Genomic DNA, 17,792 nt, shown 5'->3' on the forward strand with positions numbered 1-17,792 from the left:
TTCCCATATATCCCACATCTTGACTGCCCAGCTTTGTCAGCCTATTCAGCGTCCAATATGCTTTGTGTGCTGTAAACAAATGTTTTTTTCTGAGCGATGCAAATTTAATTGTATTCTATAAAGCTGACATCAATACTTGCCATATATTTTGTATATCCAGCGTCAGCATGTCCGTCCCCCAGATCTCTACGGGCAGTATGAATTCCTCCTCACCGGATAGCGTCAACATCCAATGCCACTTTGATACTTGTTTCTTTTGCAGCAAGCTTTCTTGTAACTTTTCCTCTAATGCACTATTTCCTGTCCACTCCTTTCCCAGGCTCTTTGCCCAATGTGCCAATTGATTGTATTTGTTTTTGGACTGGTTACCCTTGGTAATTGTTGATAGAAGTTCCCAGTCAATAAGAGTATTTTCTGTAACCAATTGCCCCCATTATGTTATTCCCTCTTCGAACAGGGGGATTGATAATTTATATTTTAAACATGGGCGGTCTTTTTCCAATCTGGCGGCCGTCCATTGGAATGAGCTACCCTTAGTTCTCCGCCTAACGGACGAACATTTGTCTATTTAGGAAGAAATTGAAAACATGGCTGTTCCCTAAAACTTAGCCAAAACCACGTACCACCATTTTGATTGAAGTCTCAGGCATTAAACAGTCAGGATAATCTTCACTGTCATATCGGAATAACGCTTTCCTAGCGCTGTGATGTCCCTTGGGACGAATGTTTTGATTAATAAATACAAATATAAACATTCTGGGGTTCCTGGAGAGTCCTACATTGGATCATAAGCACTATAATAAGGAATTTTTAAGGTTCACCTTATCTGATACCATCATTGTTCTGGAGGGTGCCCCGGGTTTCGGCGGGGGGACCGGGGGTACGTGAGCCCTCTCAACCGTGAAGAAAGCGGACAGTCGTTTGGGCTTGAGGAGGTTTAGTATAATATCTTCAAGAAAGAGGTCCACTCTGGGGCCTTCCGGAACCCCCTCCACCCTGATGTTGTTTCTGCGGGCCCTTCCTTCTTGGTCCTCCAACTTCAGGGCCATCTGTTTATGCTGGTGAACCAGTTGTTGAACCCGTTCATCCAGTTTGCATGTGGTGGATTGAAGTTCCGAGATACTGGTCTCAGCCGTGGTGACTCTCTCCAAGGTCTTGTGCATGTCGGCCCGTATGAGATTCATCTCAATAGTGACTTGTAAATTTTCGTCTCCAAAGTCGTCCCCAGGACCTGAATGGCGGCCATTATTGCCCCAAGAGATGGTTCAGGTGATTCCTCCAGGCCGCCAGTCGCTCCCTCCTCTGGCGGTGGCTGCCTCCGGATCGCGTATTTATCCAATTTATTGGACTGCACTGTTGGAGCCCCCTTTGGCTTTATTATGGCAGGACCAAGGGCCCAGGGGGAGTCCGCGTATGAGGGGGCGCCCGGTTTCCTTGTGACACCTTTCCACTGTCGGTCCAGTTCCCTGACCGGGTGTTCGGTACCCCCGAGTAATCCCCTCGTCTATCTTCGCTCATGAGCGGGGAGAGCCGGCGGATCTGTTCTCAGTCCCACTGCGTGTCCGCCATCCACGACCACTTCACTCCTGTCTCAGTCGCTACCTGCAGCCCCTGTCCTGGAAGATCGAGGTAGGAAGGAAGGGAGAGGTCTTCCAACCAAATGGATCACTATGCGGGTTGGCTCATGCTGGGGCTCAGAGCACCCCTGGCCACAGTCAAGGTGAGACCTTCCCCTTACTCAATTTAGGCCAAGTTCCCCTTTCAATGTGGCCTGTAAAATATGCGGGAAGGCCCAGTCAGCCTGGTCATCGTGTTGCCAGCCGCACAATAACGTCCCCTCTGCGCGGGCAGGAGATGTCCTACTGCCCAGGCCAGGCAGTCCTCACGCCGTTGATGGCAATAGGGGGTGAATTCATGGCCAATATCACCTGCAGGGGCAGGAGGGGCCACTCCACCTCGTCTCACTCACTCACCGCCTGCGGGCCGCCGCCCAGCTGATTCCGATCTCAGGGATCCACTCCGGAATCTGGGCCTCGTGGTGCTCACTTAGAACTCCTCACCACCTCCCCCCGGCCGCTCTTCAGGCAGGACGCTGCAGGATCTCTGTAGCACGGTCTGGGCAACCTCCATCCGCGCTCGACTGTTTTGCGGCCTCACACTCGATCCCCGTAGTCTGCCTCGGATGCGCCGATCACAGGCACCGCCCAGCGCCACTGCAGAGCTCCTCATCCTTCGGCCGCACAGGCCCGTCACCGCCACGCCACCTTGTCTTGGGACGCCCGTTCCGCCGTTGACCGCCAAACACTGGAGCACAGCATGTCGTCGCTGAAGGCACGTTTCTCGTGTCGCAACTGCCGAATTATATATGGGTTTTAAGGGCTTTCTTAGGGGTCTCGGCGGAGCTCTCGCTGTACGCTGCCATCTTGGCAGATGCCAGGCCATGCCCCCGTGATCTCACATTCTTGAACTGAAATCCCTGACAGTATTGATAACAAGCATTGGCTTAGACAATAGATCTCGCCTTTGGGACCTTATAAGTGTTTAGCCATGCAACAGTTGCATAACTAAATACTTATAAGGTCCCAAAAGCGAGACCTATTGGCTATGCAAAGCGGCCATGCGGCCGAGAAAGTGAAAGTGATCGCAATCGCGATCACGATCAAACATCCGCAAAACCGAACATAATCGCAGTAAAGCGCGGCGCGCGCGCCCGCGCACATGCACTGTAGCTCTAGGCTGGCCTGGTAGCACTTTTTGGAGCCCTCTCAATAAGTCTCGCCAGTCCAGCGCATGCGCTGGGTCAGGCGAGACCTAAAAATCTGGGCTGGCAATCCCCCCATGTTCTTTTTTTTCTACAGAGTTTTTCCATGCTATTCTTACTCATTTTGAGGCCCAAATGAAGCTGTTCAACTCTCCCTGTAGTTTTTTTTACCACTCTAGCTTGAATTCTAATGGTATGGCGTTAAGGATAAACGTACATCTCGGCAGTATTGACATCTTTCAGATGTTTGATCTTCCGATGAAAGCGAGTGGAAGACCTCCCCATACTTTTAATAACTTCCTAGTCTTGATCATCATTTTATTAAAGTTCAGCTGAGCTATTGCATCGATGTCTTTCAGCACCTGCACTCCTAAGTACCTTAGCCTCTCTTTCACTTGCTGGTTGTTGCTTTGGGTGTTCCATTCCATAATTTACGGTTTCTGTTGGTTAACTAGATTAGCTGAAATGTGTCCAAACTGTGCCAGGGCTTCTAGAATTATTGGGAGGGAGAGTTCTAAGTCGCTAGTGAAGACCATTAATTCCTCTGCATAGAGGGCTACTTTTTTCCCAGCCATTGTACTCAAAAGGGGTGATGCCTTGGTTAGCCCGGATTGCCATTGCTAGGGGCTCAATATATAGGTTAAAGAGCAATGGTGACAAGGGGCCTCCTTGACCGGTGTCTCTTTTAATATTTATCTTTTCTGTAAAATTGCCTTTGACCAGTATTCTGGCAGTTGGGTTCTTATACAGAGATGTCACCGCCTTTGAAAAAGCCTCTCCTAATTCATAGTGCTTGAATTTTTGCAAAAAGGGCCAGCGCTAAGCCACTCTTATCATTTAACCAAGCCCTTACTCATGCCATTCTGGCTACATGGTCTAAAACATGGCTGTACCGATCTGTCTCTTAAGCTGTACCTAAGCGACCTAGACAAGCTCCCAATGTCCCAGACTTCCTAACCAAACATCCTACACAGGACAGCTTGAGTGTTGAGGCCTCAACAAGCAAATTCCATCTGAATTTCTTTCCAACTAATCCTCTAGATAGGGAATTAAAAACGTGATGTTTTTGTAAAGAGACCATTTCCTTCGGCTAGTCTATCAATGTAGTTTGTCTCTTGGGTAGGTACACTCATGCATTATGGGATATGGCCAGCAACATCTTACCGGCTGTCCACGAGGACCTCAGGACCTTATTAGCCCAAAAGATACATGATGGTCAGGATCCAGTCAGGTATGTGCTCGGAGCTGTCCTTAACACTACATGCTACATTGGCAGAGCTGTTGGCTCCAACATTGTTGTAAGGAGGCATGCCTAGATGACAGCAACTGGGTTTGCAGGAGACGTGAAGCATCCCTAGTGGACATGCCCCTTGATAGCTCAGGCTGTTTGGAGGAAAAACGGATTCAGCGCTGAAACAAGTCCAGGACACTCATGCCAAAGCACAGACTCTGGAACTATTGATACCAGCTGAATAATTACCCCACCAATATAGAAAACCCAGAGGCTACTCCACGGAGCTACTTTACAGAGAACATCCTTCCCACCCTGCACTGCGATAGCGGACACAGTCCTTTCGAGGCTGTAGGTGTGGCACCAGTAGAAGCCATTCAAATCAGCAGGCTACGCAATCCTCAAATTTACCCTCCCATACTGCAGCGGCAACCAAGCCACTTTAGTTTACTCTCTCACACTTATGCCTGGCCAGTAAGAGCCAGAATATGTAATTTCCTCCCTGGCTGGGTATCGACATGAGATAGCTAGGCGTTAAAAATTGTTACAAGGGGCTGCGCCCTACTCTCCTCTTCCTGACCCCAACTTTCTGTGGAGCGACTGTTGGAGAAGCACTTCTGATGCAGTAGGTCAACCTTCTGTTGTCCAAGTGTGCCATTGAACAGGTCCTAGAGAAGAAAGATTGATGCTACTTGCATTACCTCCTCATTCTGAAGGCCCTCCACCAACTGAATGACTCTCTGGGGAAGGACAAGTTCAAAACACCCCCTCTGGCTCGGATCCTATCAGCAGGAGTCTGGGTGGCGTCCTTGGACTTAACAGCACTTGTATGGGGGGCCCTGCAGTCCCATTGTGGTTGCCTACAGTTCAAGGTAGGTTTGGAATGCTTCCAATTTACTGCCCTACCCCTCAGCCTTACCTCAATCCCTCTGGTGTTCACAAAAGTGATGGTAGTGATCGCTGCCCATCTCCAGAGGACAGGAGTACATGTATTCCTGTACCGCGGTGGTTGGGTGGGGAAGGTGAGCTTATTGTCGACAGTCGGAGCCCACCTCTGGGTGATGGCCGAACTCCTGACATCATTGCGTTCCACCATCAATGAACTGAAGTCACACCTGAACCCCTCTTAGAGACTTCCATTCATTGGTGGAGTTCTGGACACAGTGGCGTTCAAGACTTTTCTTCCGCAGTAGAGTGTATGAGACATTCAGGATATGATTCCATGTTTCAGGCTCAGCCCTGGGTTTCGATGAGGACTGCTCTGAAACATCTAGATCTCCTGGCCTTGCGTATCCTTCTCATCCCGTGCCAGGGGTTGCACAGCCTCTTGCGGCGGTTGCTCCAGCAGAACTTCTTCCTGATCACCAACCACCCAGCAGGGTCCTTGAATGCCAGAGCGGATGAAGCAGCGCTCCTCGTTGGGTGGATCACTAGCAGCATCTCCACCCTGAGAGGGTGCACGGCCATCTTCCATCTGGGGACATTTCCTTGGGGCAAAAGATGTCTAAAAGTGGGCACATTTGCAGGAGTCAGACTTGTAACTCTTATGCTGCAGGCAATCCTTCAGCCTGGCATCTGAAACCCTGAATAGGTTGATCTATGTTTGTCTCAGGGTAAAACTTCAGGATCGGGTATACCCCCGGGCGAAGTTACCCGCTGGCAAGTACAGCATACTCGGAATGACGGACTCGTTTGTCGGACTATACTTAACTATTCTTAAATAAGAATGTATTCAACATAACTTGAAAAGTCAGGCCTTCCACAGGGCTGAGGCAATACGGGGAAGTTTGCAAACATCTCTAACTTCACATTCGGCCTCTGCTAAGGTTGCATCCTTCCACACGCCTCCCGTAAGGGAAGCTGTGACTGAATGAAGTGGGAAATGTTTTATTCTTCCCATTTGCAGAACTCTTCCAATAGCTGATATGCATATACACTCTGCTTCGTTGAACTTTAGAACAAGATATTGTATTTTTGTGGTTTGTGTTTCAGCCCTAACTTTGTGTAAATTCGAATGAATTAAGAAAAAAAACGGTGGTGCAAGTCCACAAGCAAAAAAACACAGGAAGCCGAGGATGGCCCTACGTGAGAAGAGGGGGCAGGCCTCGAGGCGTGCTGTACCCCCAGAGGGGCAGGAGGAGCGCTCGGCCACTGCATTGTTCCCCACACTGTTTATTGCGGCTTGGCCAGGCTTCTGGGCGTGGGGCCCTTCGAGCAAACGCGGTCTCCGCGCTGTATCATTATATTTTACATTCCATTCTGTTCGCCCAGAATACTTTCCCCTCGTGCTGAGTGGGCAGGGACCACCCAGTGGTTGAGGTCAGTGCTGGGCCTCTGCCAGTCAGTATGGACTTCTCGCTTCCACGCCCTGCACAGCTTCACACTCGCCCTCCGCTTGGCCAGAGTGGTAGCCAGGGGGCAGTGCAGCAGGTGCAGTGGCACCGGTGCCACGGGGCCGGAGGGGCGCACTGCACCACAGTTATGTATAGGAGGGTCAGGGGGCCTGGTTTCCTCGCTTTCGTTAGTTCCACTGGAGAGTGGGGGGGTGTGTGAAGGTAACTGCCTGGACCTGACATGGCCGCAGGGAGCAGCTCAGCTAGACCTGCCTGGCCGACTGTCCACCTCGGGGTCCAGAGAGCAGCGTCAGCCTTCTGGCATTGTCCTTTTCCTTGTTTCTTTCAAGAGGTCATCTGTGGTTAGTCAGAATCAGATTTTTATTAATATTTGAGAATTTCTATCAGAAACTCTGAAAAATCGACTTCAAAGTTCTATGGACCAGTGGTATTAACATTAGGAATACCGATTTTCCAAATGCGATTATCTCTGCAACGCAATTAGAACTCTGTGTTTCTAATGTATGAAGCTTTTTATTTTCAAATGGTTATTCCTAGTAGGTCACAAATAGACCTACCTCATGAATATTAATGAGGTAGGTCACAATATGCGGCCCATTAGGAATCGCTGCCATCTCCGAGATGATGGAGTCTGCAGACTACCATGTCTGTGATTGCTTGTTAATAAAGCAATCTTTTTTAAATGCAGCTTGCTTTCCTTAAAGAAAAATGGGATGTGTTTAAAAAATACAAAATTAAACTTTTACGTTTCGGTTTCTAAGAGTTGTCAGTGGTCTGTGGTACCATTGCCTATTCTCAAACATTTATTTAGTGTACCTTTTCCTTCATGGGCGTTAGTCATTCATCCATTGTGGAAAATGTAGCAAGCATAGCACACACAGGATTTGACCGCAAACAGCGCATCCTGTTTAAGGGCAATACACTAAGTAGTAAAGTGCTACACCTTATCGAGTGCAGCAATTAATGTTGATGGGCAAAAAACTGAGAGCAGGGAAGTCTTCAAATTCTGCAAAATCAAAAGCCCAATCAAAATCAAAGGCACGCAAAATACAAAGGACACTCTGAATCAAAGGCTCACTCAAAATCCAAGGCACAATCAAATCCAAAGCACGCTCAAAATCCAAAGCACGCTCAAAATCAAAGGCACATACACATCCAAAGCACGCTCAAAATCCAAAGCACGCTCAAAATCCAAAGCACGCTCAAAATCCAAAGCACGCTCAAAATCAAAAGCACGCTAAAAATCCAAAGCACGCTCAAAATCAAAGGCACATACACATCCAAAGCACGCTCAAAATCCAAAGCACGCTAAAAATCCAAAGCACGCTCAAAATCAAAGGCACATACACATCCAAAGCACGCTCAAAATCCAAAGCACGCTAAAAATCAAAACCCAATGCACACTTAAAATACAAAGCACACTCAGATTAAAAGGAATACTCAATATCAAAGGCACACACACAATCCAAAGCACTCAAAATCCAAAGCACACTCAGATTAAAAGGAACACTAAAAATCCAAAACCGACTCAAAATCCAAAACACACTCTTAATTCAAAGGTCACTCAAAATCCAAAACCGACTCAAAATCCAAAACATACTCAAAATCCAAGGCACACTCAAAACCCAAAACATACTCAAAGTGAAAGGCACGCTCATTTGCTAGAATTTAATTTTGTTTAGATATTATATTTTTTTTAACAGGATTTAGTGAAGAAAACAGTGAGAGGGGGAATAGTTTGAAAAATACATAAGCTGGTATGGGTTAGTGTTACACTTAGGGAAATAGTTTAGGGGAGAGGTTTATAAAATGGACTTTACTGAACCATATACAACCAACCTTTTGGTTCAAACTAAATCCTTTGTTTCTTAATCCGTCAGGCTGTTTGCAAAGAATTGATGTTCAGTGCCCAGCGCTATTGTACCATGGCCAAACATCGCCCTACAGCTGTATCGATACCCTAATCTCACCATGGCTCCGTTAATGATACTCAATCGACACCTAACCTGGGAATATTTCGGGAGTCGGTGTTGTGGTCACAATGTAGCTGTAAGCGGATCCATCTTGTGATATGCATGAAGCTAAGAAACCACTCTCTCGCAGGCATAATACACTACTGGACCTGGCGGGGGTTGGAGGGGCACCGATGGCTCACTGGTTATGTAGCTGAATTAACTACCTCTCAGAGCAGAGTTGTGTGATCCTGAAATATGGTGCCCTGAGTTCATCCACCTAGTGCAGGCGAGTTCAGTTTCACTAAGTCTGATGCTCTTGTCTCTTGGGCCAAACATGGCACGTCCTGGAGGCCACATAGGGTGGCACCAGCATGCCTACAGGCCGCAGATAAAACCCCCTGATGGGGAGGGTTGAGGCAGAAGTCACATGCTTTAGGGCAGGTCTTGCCTTATCAGGGAATCACCTAGTGCTAGACATCTAGAGACGTTTATTTGAGAGTCAAACACAGCATGCACCCGGGTGGGCTGGGCTAGAGAGTGGGGTCTCACCCCCTGGAAAGGTGGGCACCACACCATCTCACTGACCGACTTACTGATTTGTTTAACTGAAGAGTTCAGTGAATGACAGTAACATTTCGACAAGAAAAGATGTATAATCAACATAAGGGTACTGGCATCTGTGTCCGTTTGGGTGGCAACATTTAGAAAGATGGCGGATAGGATTGATGGTAAGGGCCCACGGTTCATTCTGACCTAGCCTGTCCCTGGGGTCATTCCCTGTGCTTGCGAATGGCCACACAACCGTAAAGAGGCAAGCCTTGATGGTGATCCTGATTAGACCTCCAAACTTAAGAGTACTACAATGTTAAAAAACACAACAGTTCTCCTCCCCCCGCATCAACAATAATGTGGGTTCATAACTTCCCTTTGTTTTAGAATGTGTGGCTGAACCGTAGCATAACACCTTTGAATTGACACCCTCATTTGAAGGGTTCCGCTTTTACTTTCTGGGAGAAATAAAGACAAAACCTCTGTTGTGACGCCCTCCTTACCGACTGCCCCGGAAGTTAATGTATTTCAGAGGTTGTTACTGGGAATGCATAACCTGCCCACCACTTCCATCACTGATCTTACTTCTGGTTTTCAGGAGCCTGGGACTGGACCCACCACCCGTGCGTCGTTGGACGGGCCAGCTGTGGCAGCATAGGGTGAAGACCCTCTAATGTCGCTTCACTCAATTCTTTGTGTTTTCCATCTTTGCAGGCATCCCAGGATCCACATTCGGACTGATCTGGTGGACGCCCACCTGTACTGCTTGAAGAAATACGTGGTGGACTTCCTGGTGGAGAACGGGTGAGTCGGGGAACAGGCAGGCGGTCAAGGGGTGGCACCAGCTCTGTGCCTCCCAGTTGGACAGGCTCCATACACTGGTGAAATTGTAATGGTAAATGCACATTAACCACCTGTTTGAAGGCGCTATAAAAACTGTAGATGGTGACTAAGAATTGTATAGTAAAGCATCCCAAGCTAGTACGTCTGTCTCTGTTCCCTTAGCTCACCTCCCCTCCCCTCTGTCAGTCCATCTACATCCCTCTATCTATAAAACAAAAGGTTACATGTGGAATGCTGGAATTCATCTCAGCCACCGGTGTTTATTCTAGGACGCATTCCAGTCCTTTGTTTTTAGCTTGTTTGCAACATTAAAGAAAGAGACCAACCATGCGTGAATCAGTCTTTGTCCCACCTCCAAACAGGATAGTCCAGATCCAACCGCATTCCATGACTTTTTTGATCTTCTGAAAGTTCAGTGGAAAGGACCATTGACCATCCGCATGTATTTATTGTATTCTGGCACTTCCCCTTGTGTAGGGCCCTGAATCGATTATCAACAGGGGGTAGCAAGCTACACTGCCTGGGGTTGTCGTAGAAAGTTTTTATTTTTGTTTTAAGCCTATGTGGTAAGTGTTTCCATATCTGCGTGATTACCACCGTGGTGCGGTTAGCTGTGTTCAGGTACGCAGTGCTTGCTGTTGTAATGGATGAGGAAGTGTGAGCGACAGACAAGCTTTTTGGTCATTTGTGGTTTGCTGTGGGCCCTGCAGATCCCTTTACTGTGTTTGTAGTTTTCTTTTACGTTCTAAATCCGATTTCCTGTGCTGGCTGTGTCAGGAGGTTGTCCGCTCTGGGATCTAATGGATTCCCAAGAGGTAGCAGGTTTAGAGGAAGAGGGTGGGGAATCCAGAGAGCTGCCTGGATAGAATGTTACATTCCTACTTTATAATATTGCCTTTGTGACGTGACATGTCGGGAGGATTCAGCGGGATGCACCATGTTATAATCATCAGTTTTATCATTTTAGGATTAAGCTGCTGAGGATTTGTGACAATTTTGGGTGTGTAGTGTGAACTGTGTTAGTCTTCCGGTGATCAACACTGTGTGGAAAATGTCTTTAGTCTTCGCGGTGTAAGATATTGGTTCATTTGTTGAGAGAGATGGAAGCCCCACTCCGGAAACGACCACAATCCTTGTCGGGGTAAACAACAAAGGTCAATAAATGAACCTGTGCTTAACCCTCTGGTAGCATGGCACAAAAGCAGTCAAGCTTAACTTGGAGGCAACGTGTAAAGTATTTATGCAGCACAAAAAACAGTAGTAAAGTGAAAACACAACACAAGAAAACATATTCAATTTAGAAAAATAGAGTATATTTTAACAAACAAAATGATACTATAACGACAAAAATCTAATCAGTACAACCAGAGGTACTAAATGTTAAAGTGTTTAGCAAAAATAGCACCTAAAAGCACCACTCGCAGTCATCTGGTCGCTCTAGACACAAGTCACAAGTTCAGGTTGACTGCGATGGAGCGTGAGTTGGATATAGGGACCAAGAGTTACCTCCTCAATTACAGTGCAAAAAGTTCCATATGCATTGGAGGAGGCCGCAGGGAGGAGGCTTTGGGTGTGAAGAGCAGGTCGATCAACGTGAATAATCGTTGCTGTTTCATGACGATCTGATTGTCGCTGGAGCTTCGCGTTGGTGGTTATTACGGGCTGATTTTGCTGTAGAGCCAAATGCATGTCTCCCTTTGAAGGTCATTATGAACGGTCGAATCGACTTGAAGAGCAGGTCTAACTGGAGTTTCCACTGATGTCAGCCAAGTGTCCAGGGCCTGGAGGCTCCTCCTGGGGATCAGGACTCTCTCCAGCAGAGGCAAACAGCAGGGCTCAGGAAGGTCCAGGCAGGTCCATGTGCAGCTGGTCAGTTGCAGGGAAAAGCCTGAAGCTTCTTATGTCCCTACGGCTCACATAGGAGGTCAGCTAACTGGACTGGAGTCGCTCTGTGTAGCGTGGGAGTAAGGCAAGGAGGTCCAGTCATAACTTTTTCAGAAACAACTGCAGTCCTTTAAGCAGCAGGGCAGTTCTCTGGGATGCCCCCCCCCCCCCCCCCCTCACCTGAGTTCTGGACCCTCTGGCAGCGGAATCTACCACAGGTCCAGGAATGTATTGAAGAGTGGCTCTACAGGTCCATTGTTTATATGTGGTGCCAGCCTTTGTGTGGGAGGGTATCCCTATCCTATACCTGACACTGGTTCTGGAACGTGTTCCCCCTTTCCTTAGAGAACCATCCAAACTGTCAGGGGTGACAAAAGACAGGGCAGGCCTAGTGTCTGGTTCCTTTGTGTGTGCTGTAGGCAAAGCCCGTTGAAGTGATGTAGTTATAAATAGTAATATTACAGTATGCCAAGGAGGACTTAGTGTACGTAGTAGGGGGGAGGGTAAGGTGAGGGGAGATCATGGGACTAATTACCCCAAAAATTTATTGAGAAGGTGAATTTTAAGGTTTCTTTTCAAGCTGTCATAGGAGGGGTTGCCTCGAAGATCTTTGGGGAGGGCGTTCCAGATGGTTGGGGCCTTGCCGGAGAAGGAGCGGGATTTTGAGGCGTTTTTTTATAGTAGAGGGGGTAGGAGAAGAAGAGTGTTGGAGCTTCTCAGCGTACGGGCACTGCCAGCTTTTTTGAGTTTGGTTGAGAGGTAGGTTGGAGCGTTCTGATAGAGGGCTTTGTGTGTAATACATGCAATTTTATAGGAGGATCTGCCTTCGATGGGTAGCCATTTGAGGGTCTTGAGGGCAGGGGAGATGCGGTCGAGGCGGTTGCAGTTGGTTGTTAGTCCAGCTGCAAGGTTGAGGACGGATTTGATGGGGGCAAGGTGGATTTTGGGAGTACCAGAGAGAAGGGTATTTCCATAATCTATTTTGGATAGTACCAAAGATTGGATAATTAATTTGAAGTCTTCAGCTGGAATAAAAGATTTGATTTTTTTGAGATGCCGGAGTGTGAAGAGTGCACTTTTTGCTGAGTTCTTTACATGGGAGTTGAGTGTGAGTTTATTGGTGATGCCGAGTGATTTGACAGATTCGGCGAGGGAGAGAGAGCAGTTTAGGGCATTAAGGTCAGCGATCCATGTTTGGATGGGGAGAGGGTTGTTTTTGGGAGAGAAGAGGATGATTACAGTTTTGTTATGATTGAGTTTAAGATGGTTGTTATGGAACCAGGTTTGGATCTTGGTAAGTGTAGTGTTAAGGTGTAGGATATCGGCATGGGACTTTATTTTATAGTACAGTTGGGTGTCGTCAGCGTACAGGTGATAGTTGATTTTTGCTTTAAGTATGAGGGTAAGGGGTTCCATAAAGAGGTTGAAATGGGCGGGGGAAAGGATGGATCCTTGAGGGACACCTAGGGAGACAGAGGTTGATCTAGAGAGGCTGCTTTGAATTTTAATTTGTTGGGTTCTATGTTGGAAGTAGGATGTGAACCAGGTAAGGACCGTGCCATTAATGCCGAAGCGTTCTTTGAGTGCATTGAGTAGGGTTGGGTGGTAAACTGTGTCAAATGCAGCGGTGAGGTCAAGGAGGATGAGTAGGTAGGTCTCGCCCTTGTCCAGGGCTAAGTGAATATCATCAACTATGTTGAGCAGTGCGGTTTCAGTGCTGCAACCTTTGCGGAAGCCAGATTGAAGGGGGTCTAGAAGGTTAAATGTTTCAATATGTTTGTCCAGTTGGTGGAGGGCGCATTTTTCGAGGGCTTTGGAGAGGAGGGGGAGGTTGGAGATAGGGCGGAGATTGGTAGGGTCATTGGGGTCGGCTTTGGGATTTTTGGGGATGGGGGTGATTTGTCCGAGTTGAAGGGAGATGGGAACATTTCCTGTAGAGAGGGAGTCGTTAATGATGTTGGTCCAGTAGGGAACAATGACGTGTTTGAGATCTTGGACGAGTGCGGAGGGGAGAGGGTCTTTAGTGTGGGAGGCACGAGAGAGTTGATGACGAAAGAATGATGCTTTTTCCGAAAAGATGTGTTTTTTGTAGGAGGATCTTGTATTTCTGAGGAGAGCAAGATGGGATGGGGAAGGGTGTTGTCTCCATGTTCTTTCAGCCAGTCTCAGTGAGCGTCTTTCTTTATTAAGGTCTAGGGTGAACCATGATTTAGAGGGGACATTTTTTTGCGTTTTCGTTTTCAGAGGGGCGAGTTGGTCTAAAACCTCAGAGACAGTTTTGTTAAAGTGCTCAGTGAGTTCATTTGCATTAGAGGAGGGGGCAGTGAGACTGAGTAGGGATTGGAGTTTATGTTCCAAAGTTTGCCTAAGATTTCTGGTCACAGTTGTAGTCTTATTGTTTTGTTTAAGGGCGGGTGGGGCTGGAGGGGAGATCGTGAACAGAATAAGATGGTGGTCAGACCTATCGATGGGGATGATGTTGGATAAGGATGTCAGATCAGGGTTGGAGATGATGGCGTCTAGCGTAGCTCCTTTGGCGTGGGTGGGGGAGTGGCAGAGCTGCTTGAGGTCGGTAATCTCAAGAAGGCTGTTGAGAAGGATGGTTGCAGGGTCATTGGGTTCATTCCAGTGGAGGTTAAGATCTCCAAGGAAGAGATCTTTGGAGTTGGAAAGTAACGATTTAGTTAGAAGGTCGGATAGTTCTTCGGCAAATGGAAGGGGTTCACTAGGAGGGTGGTATATGTTATGGAGTTGTATTGGGGGGGAGCTTTTTATTTTAAGTTCGGCTCCAAAGTATTCAAAGGTTGTGTAGTCTGTGTTATTAATTGGGGAGAGTTGAAGTTCTTCTTTATAAATAATTGCTAAACCTCCCCCTATTTTTTCAGGTCTGTCTTTTCTGAGAATAGAGTAGCCAGGGGGGCCAGAAGGTCAAGGATTTGTGTAGAGTGGTCTTTGAGCCCAGGTTTCAGTAAGGAAGGCAATGTCAGCATCCTCGTTAAACTCAAACTCGTTGAGGATGGTTTCAGAGATTTCGGTCGCATGTCGGACAACCGAGCGGCAATTAACAAGCATGCAGGAAAGGGGTTTAGGGTTTGTGTTAGGGGCGGGGAGAAGTTGAATGTTGGTGAGTTGAGGGGGGGGGTCTGGGGGAGCTCGAAGCCTCAGGGATTCTGCTAGTCCCCAAGATAACTGGAATATTGGAGTGAGTGGGGGAGGGGTCTTTAGGAGGAGGATGGTTAAGGTAGGCGTTGCAGAGGGCAGAGAGGTCGGGGTGGAGTAGGTATTCGCGTTCGAAGGGGTCTGTCAGAGCGGGTGAGGAGAGGCGTTGTTACCCAATGTTTGGAATATGGGTGTTTTCCGTGGCTAGTACTTGGAGCAGAGGGCCAAGAGGGGCGGGCTATGGGTTTGTAGGAATTGATCCTATTGAAACATTTTTCTGAGTAGGGTAAGTTCAGTAGCTAGGGTAGAGAGATTATGGTCTAAGTTACGAAGTGTCTGACAGAGGTTGGGGAGGAGGGAAGTGGAGGTGTCTGGGAAGGAGGAGGGGTTAGGGACGGAGTGGCTAGGGAGGGAAGGTTGGCAGCTTGGAGTGGTAGTTTTGCTAGGGGGGGATAATGTGGATGGTTCCGTGTTAGGAGGAGGATTGGGGAAGGCCCGGGACTGGAAGGGGTGTGTGTGTCGGTGTTGGGAGGGGGGCAGGGCGTGATGTGTGATGGCCTGGTGGGGGGAGGGGGGGAGAGTATGCGGGGCGAGAGGGGAAGCGGCAGCGGTGAAAAGGGTGGAAGTGTAGTTTGTGAAGGAAGGGGTGGTGATATGAGGGGTTATGGTCATTAAGGGACTGGTAAGAGGGGGAAAAGGGGTACAAGGTAGGTTGCAGGGTGTCGGAGTAGGTCGGTCATTAGGGGGCATGGGGGTTAGGAGGAGTGTATTGCGGGGGTGGGGGGGGTTGGTTCCAGAGAGGTGGGTAGGATAGGAGTTAGTGCAAGGGATGTGTCATTAAGGGTAGGAGTGACATGGGGGTGTGGAGTTAGTCTCTGGGGGGCGGAGGAGAGTTGAGAGGGGGTCTGAGAGGGGGCTGGTGAGGCGAGTGGGGATTGGATTGCGACAGGGGATAGTTCAAGTGAGGGTGACAGAGTAGGAGTTTTTTTGTGTTGGGACTGTCATTAGGGAGAGGGTTGGGAGTAGGGGCGGCCGTAGGGGGTCCGGAGGGGTTTTGGGAGTGAGAGGTTGTTGAGGGGGGAGTAGATAGTAACAGCTAGTCGGAAAGAGTGTTGAAGAGGAGTTCAAAAATTGTGAGGTGCTGCTCGGAGGCTTGAATCAGGATGTTTCCAATTTTGTAGATGGAAATGGTTAATTCACCAGGGAAAAGAAAGGTAGGAGAAGTAGCGAGTTTGTGACCATGGGGGATTTTAATCGAGCTAGATACTGGGATGTGTTGTAAAAAGGGTGCTCTTCCATTTGGAGGGGCATTTGGTGTAGAAAATATAGTTAGTTTTAATGGGGGATGTGAGGCTGTGATAGTTGTCTTCAATAAGGGTTTCGGGATGTCGGATTAGGAATTTATGTTTGAGGTTCTTTTTGGGATTTTTTGAAAGGTTGGGAGGGTATGGAATTATCTAAGAGTTGGGGCCATGTTTGGCGAGTGCAGGGTGCTTGTCAGTTAGAGCCTGAGAGGGGCGAGGTGTATGGGTGTGATTGGGGAGGGACATGGTGGAGGGGTTTGGCTAGGGGAGAATAGGGCGGCGGGCAAAGAGAGGATGGCAAAGAGAGGGGGGTAGTTTAGGGGAAGGAGATTTGGTTAAGAACGATAAGGAGGAGGGTGTGGGACGGGCGGGAGGGGGTTCGTTTTTGGCATCCCAGCAGCAGATCCGGGGGGGAGAAGAATTATGCGGATAGGTGGGGTTGAGGGGGGGAATGAGGAAAATTGGGCAAGGTAGCAAGGTAGCGGTGGGCAGGGGGGAGATTAAGATTAGGAAGGTTGCCAAAAAGAGAGCGGAGAGAGGTATAGGTTGGTGACCGAGCAGGTGTTCGGTGCTAATAAGATAAGGGGGGGTAGCGGGTTGGGGTAAGGGTTGAGAGGAGGTATGCAGGAGGGTTGGAAAGAGGTAAGAATCGGAGTTCGAATAGGCAGTGGTGTTTCTCATGGGGTGAGGGGTAGGGAAGACTTTGTTAAGTAGAGGGGGGCAATGAATGGATAGGGAGGTGTGTGGCAATACAGTAGTGAGGAACAACAACAATAATGATAAATATAGGTACGAAATAGGCAGTTAATGGCGCATACAAAGATCATAGAGGGCGGATGATTAGGAGGGTATGCGTGAGATTTGTGAGAGACAGGAAAGGATCAGATTGTCATATGATTTAGTCAGACCTAAGGCCGTTATAGGTGGGGTAAGGAGTATATGTCTATGGATCAGATTGGATCGTGAGGTGAGTTGAAAGACCGTGAGTGTGATGAGAGAGACAGTAGATTCTAGGTTAAAGGATCAATACATTCAGTTTAAAGTACATGTAGATATTGATTTAAGAAGTGATGGGGAGGTATAAGGAAGAAGAGAACATATAGGGGAAGAAGAGGAAAATGAGAGTGAAAGGGGAGGATCCCCTGAGGGGGGAGTTCAGAGCAGGTAGGCAAGGTGCAAGTTAGATAGGAGGGGGGGAGATAAGAGGCTTAGAGTGAAAAAGAGAGATAATAACAAAAAGGATAGGACAAGAGCATAATAACAATGAGAAGATACGTAGGAGAGATTTAGATTGGAAGCAAGGGTAAAATAAAATGGTACTACGATATGGAAAGTCGCAAAAGTATTGTCAGGCCTGTCTGGTGGGGATTGATTCAGAAAGTTCCGGATTCGTGGGCGAAAGCGTAGGGTTGTGGACCCAGAGATCAGGTCCAAGGAATAGGACACGGCCTCCTGTCGTTGCGGGGGTGAGGCAGGAGGGGCACTGGGCATGCCAGCGCAGAGAGCTGGTCTTCGGTAGTCGGGTGACCGTCTGGACAGGGCCCCAAAGAGGCAGGGTGACCGCCTGGTTAAGCCCCCAAAAAAGTAGGGCAGAATGCGGAATGTCAACTCAGGAGGAGCACCCCTTGCAAGGCAGCAGTTCAGTAAAAGTTAATAAGAAGGTTTTCTAGGACGGACCAATGTAAAGGCAGCGTTAGACTTTCAAGTGCGGTTCAAAATGGAGGCAGCGAATCGCAATCACAACTCAAAATG

At 48.1% G+C, this 17,792-nt stretch overlaps 1 protein-coding gene across 7 annotated transcripts in view; it reads left to right on the forward strand.

The window, feature by feature from the left end:
* The window catches only part of EIF2B3 (eukaryotic translation initiation factor 2B subunit gamma), a 443,302-nt gene that overhangs the window by 264,992 nt on the left and 160,518 nt on the right, over positions 1–17,792 (forward strand). For all 7 annotated transcript variants that reach the window (XM_085602815.1, XM_085602814.1, XM_085602818.1 and 4 more), the window contains exon 6: positions 9,565–9,654. In XM_085602815.1, the coding sequence (XP_085458941.1) occupies positions 9,565–9,654 (90 nt within the window). The remainder of the gene's footprint in view (positions 1–9,564; positions 9,655–17,792) is intronic.

Source organism: Triturus cristatus, chromosome 4_2, assembly GCF_964204655.1.
Source record: "Triturus cristatus chromosome 4_2, aTriCri1.1, whole genome shotgun sequence".
Classification (NCBI taxonomy): Eukaryota; Metazoa; Chordata; class Amphibia; order Caudata; family Salamandridae; genus Triturus; species Triturus cristatus.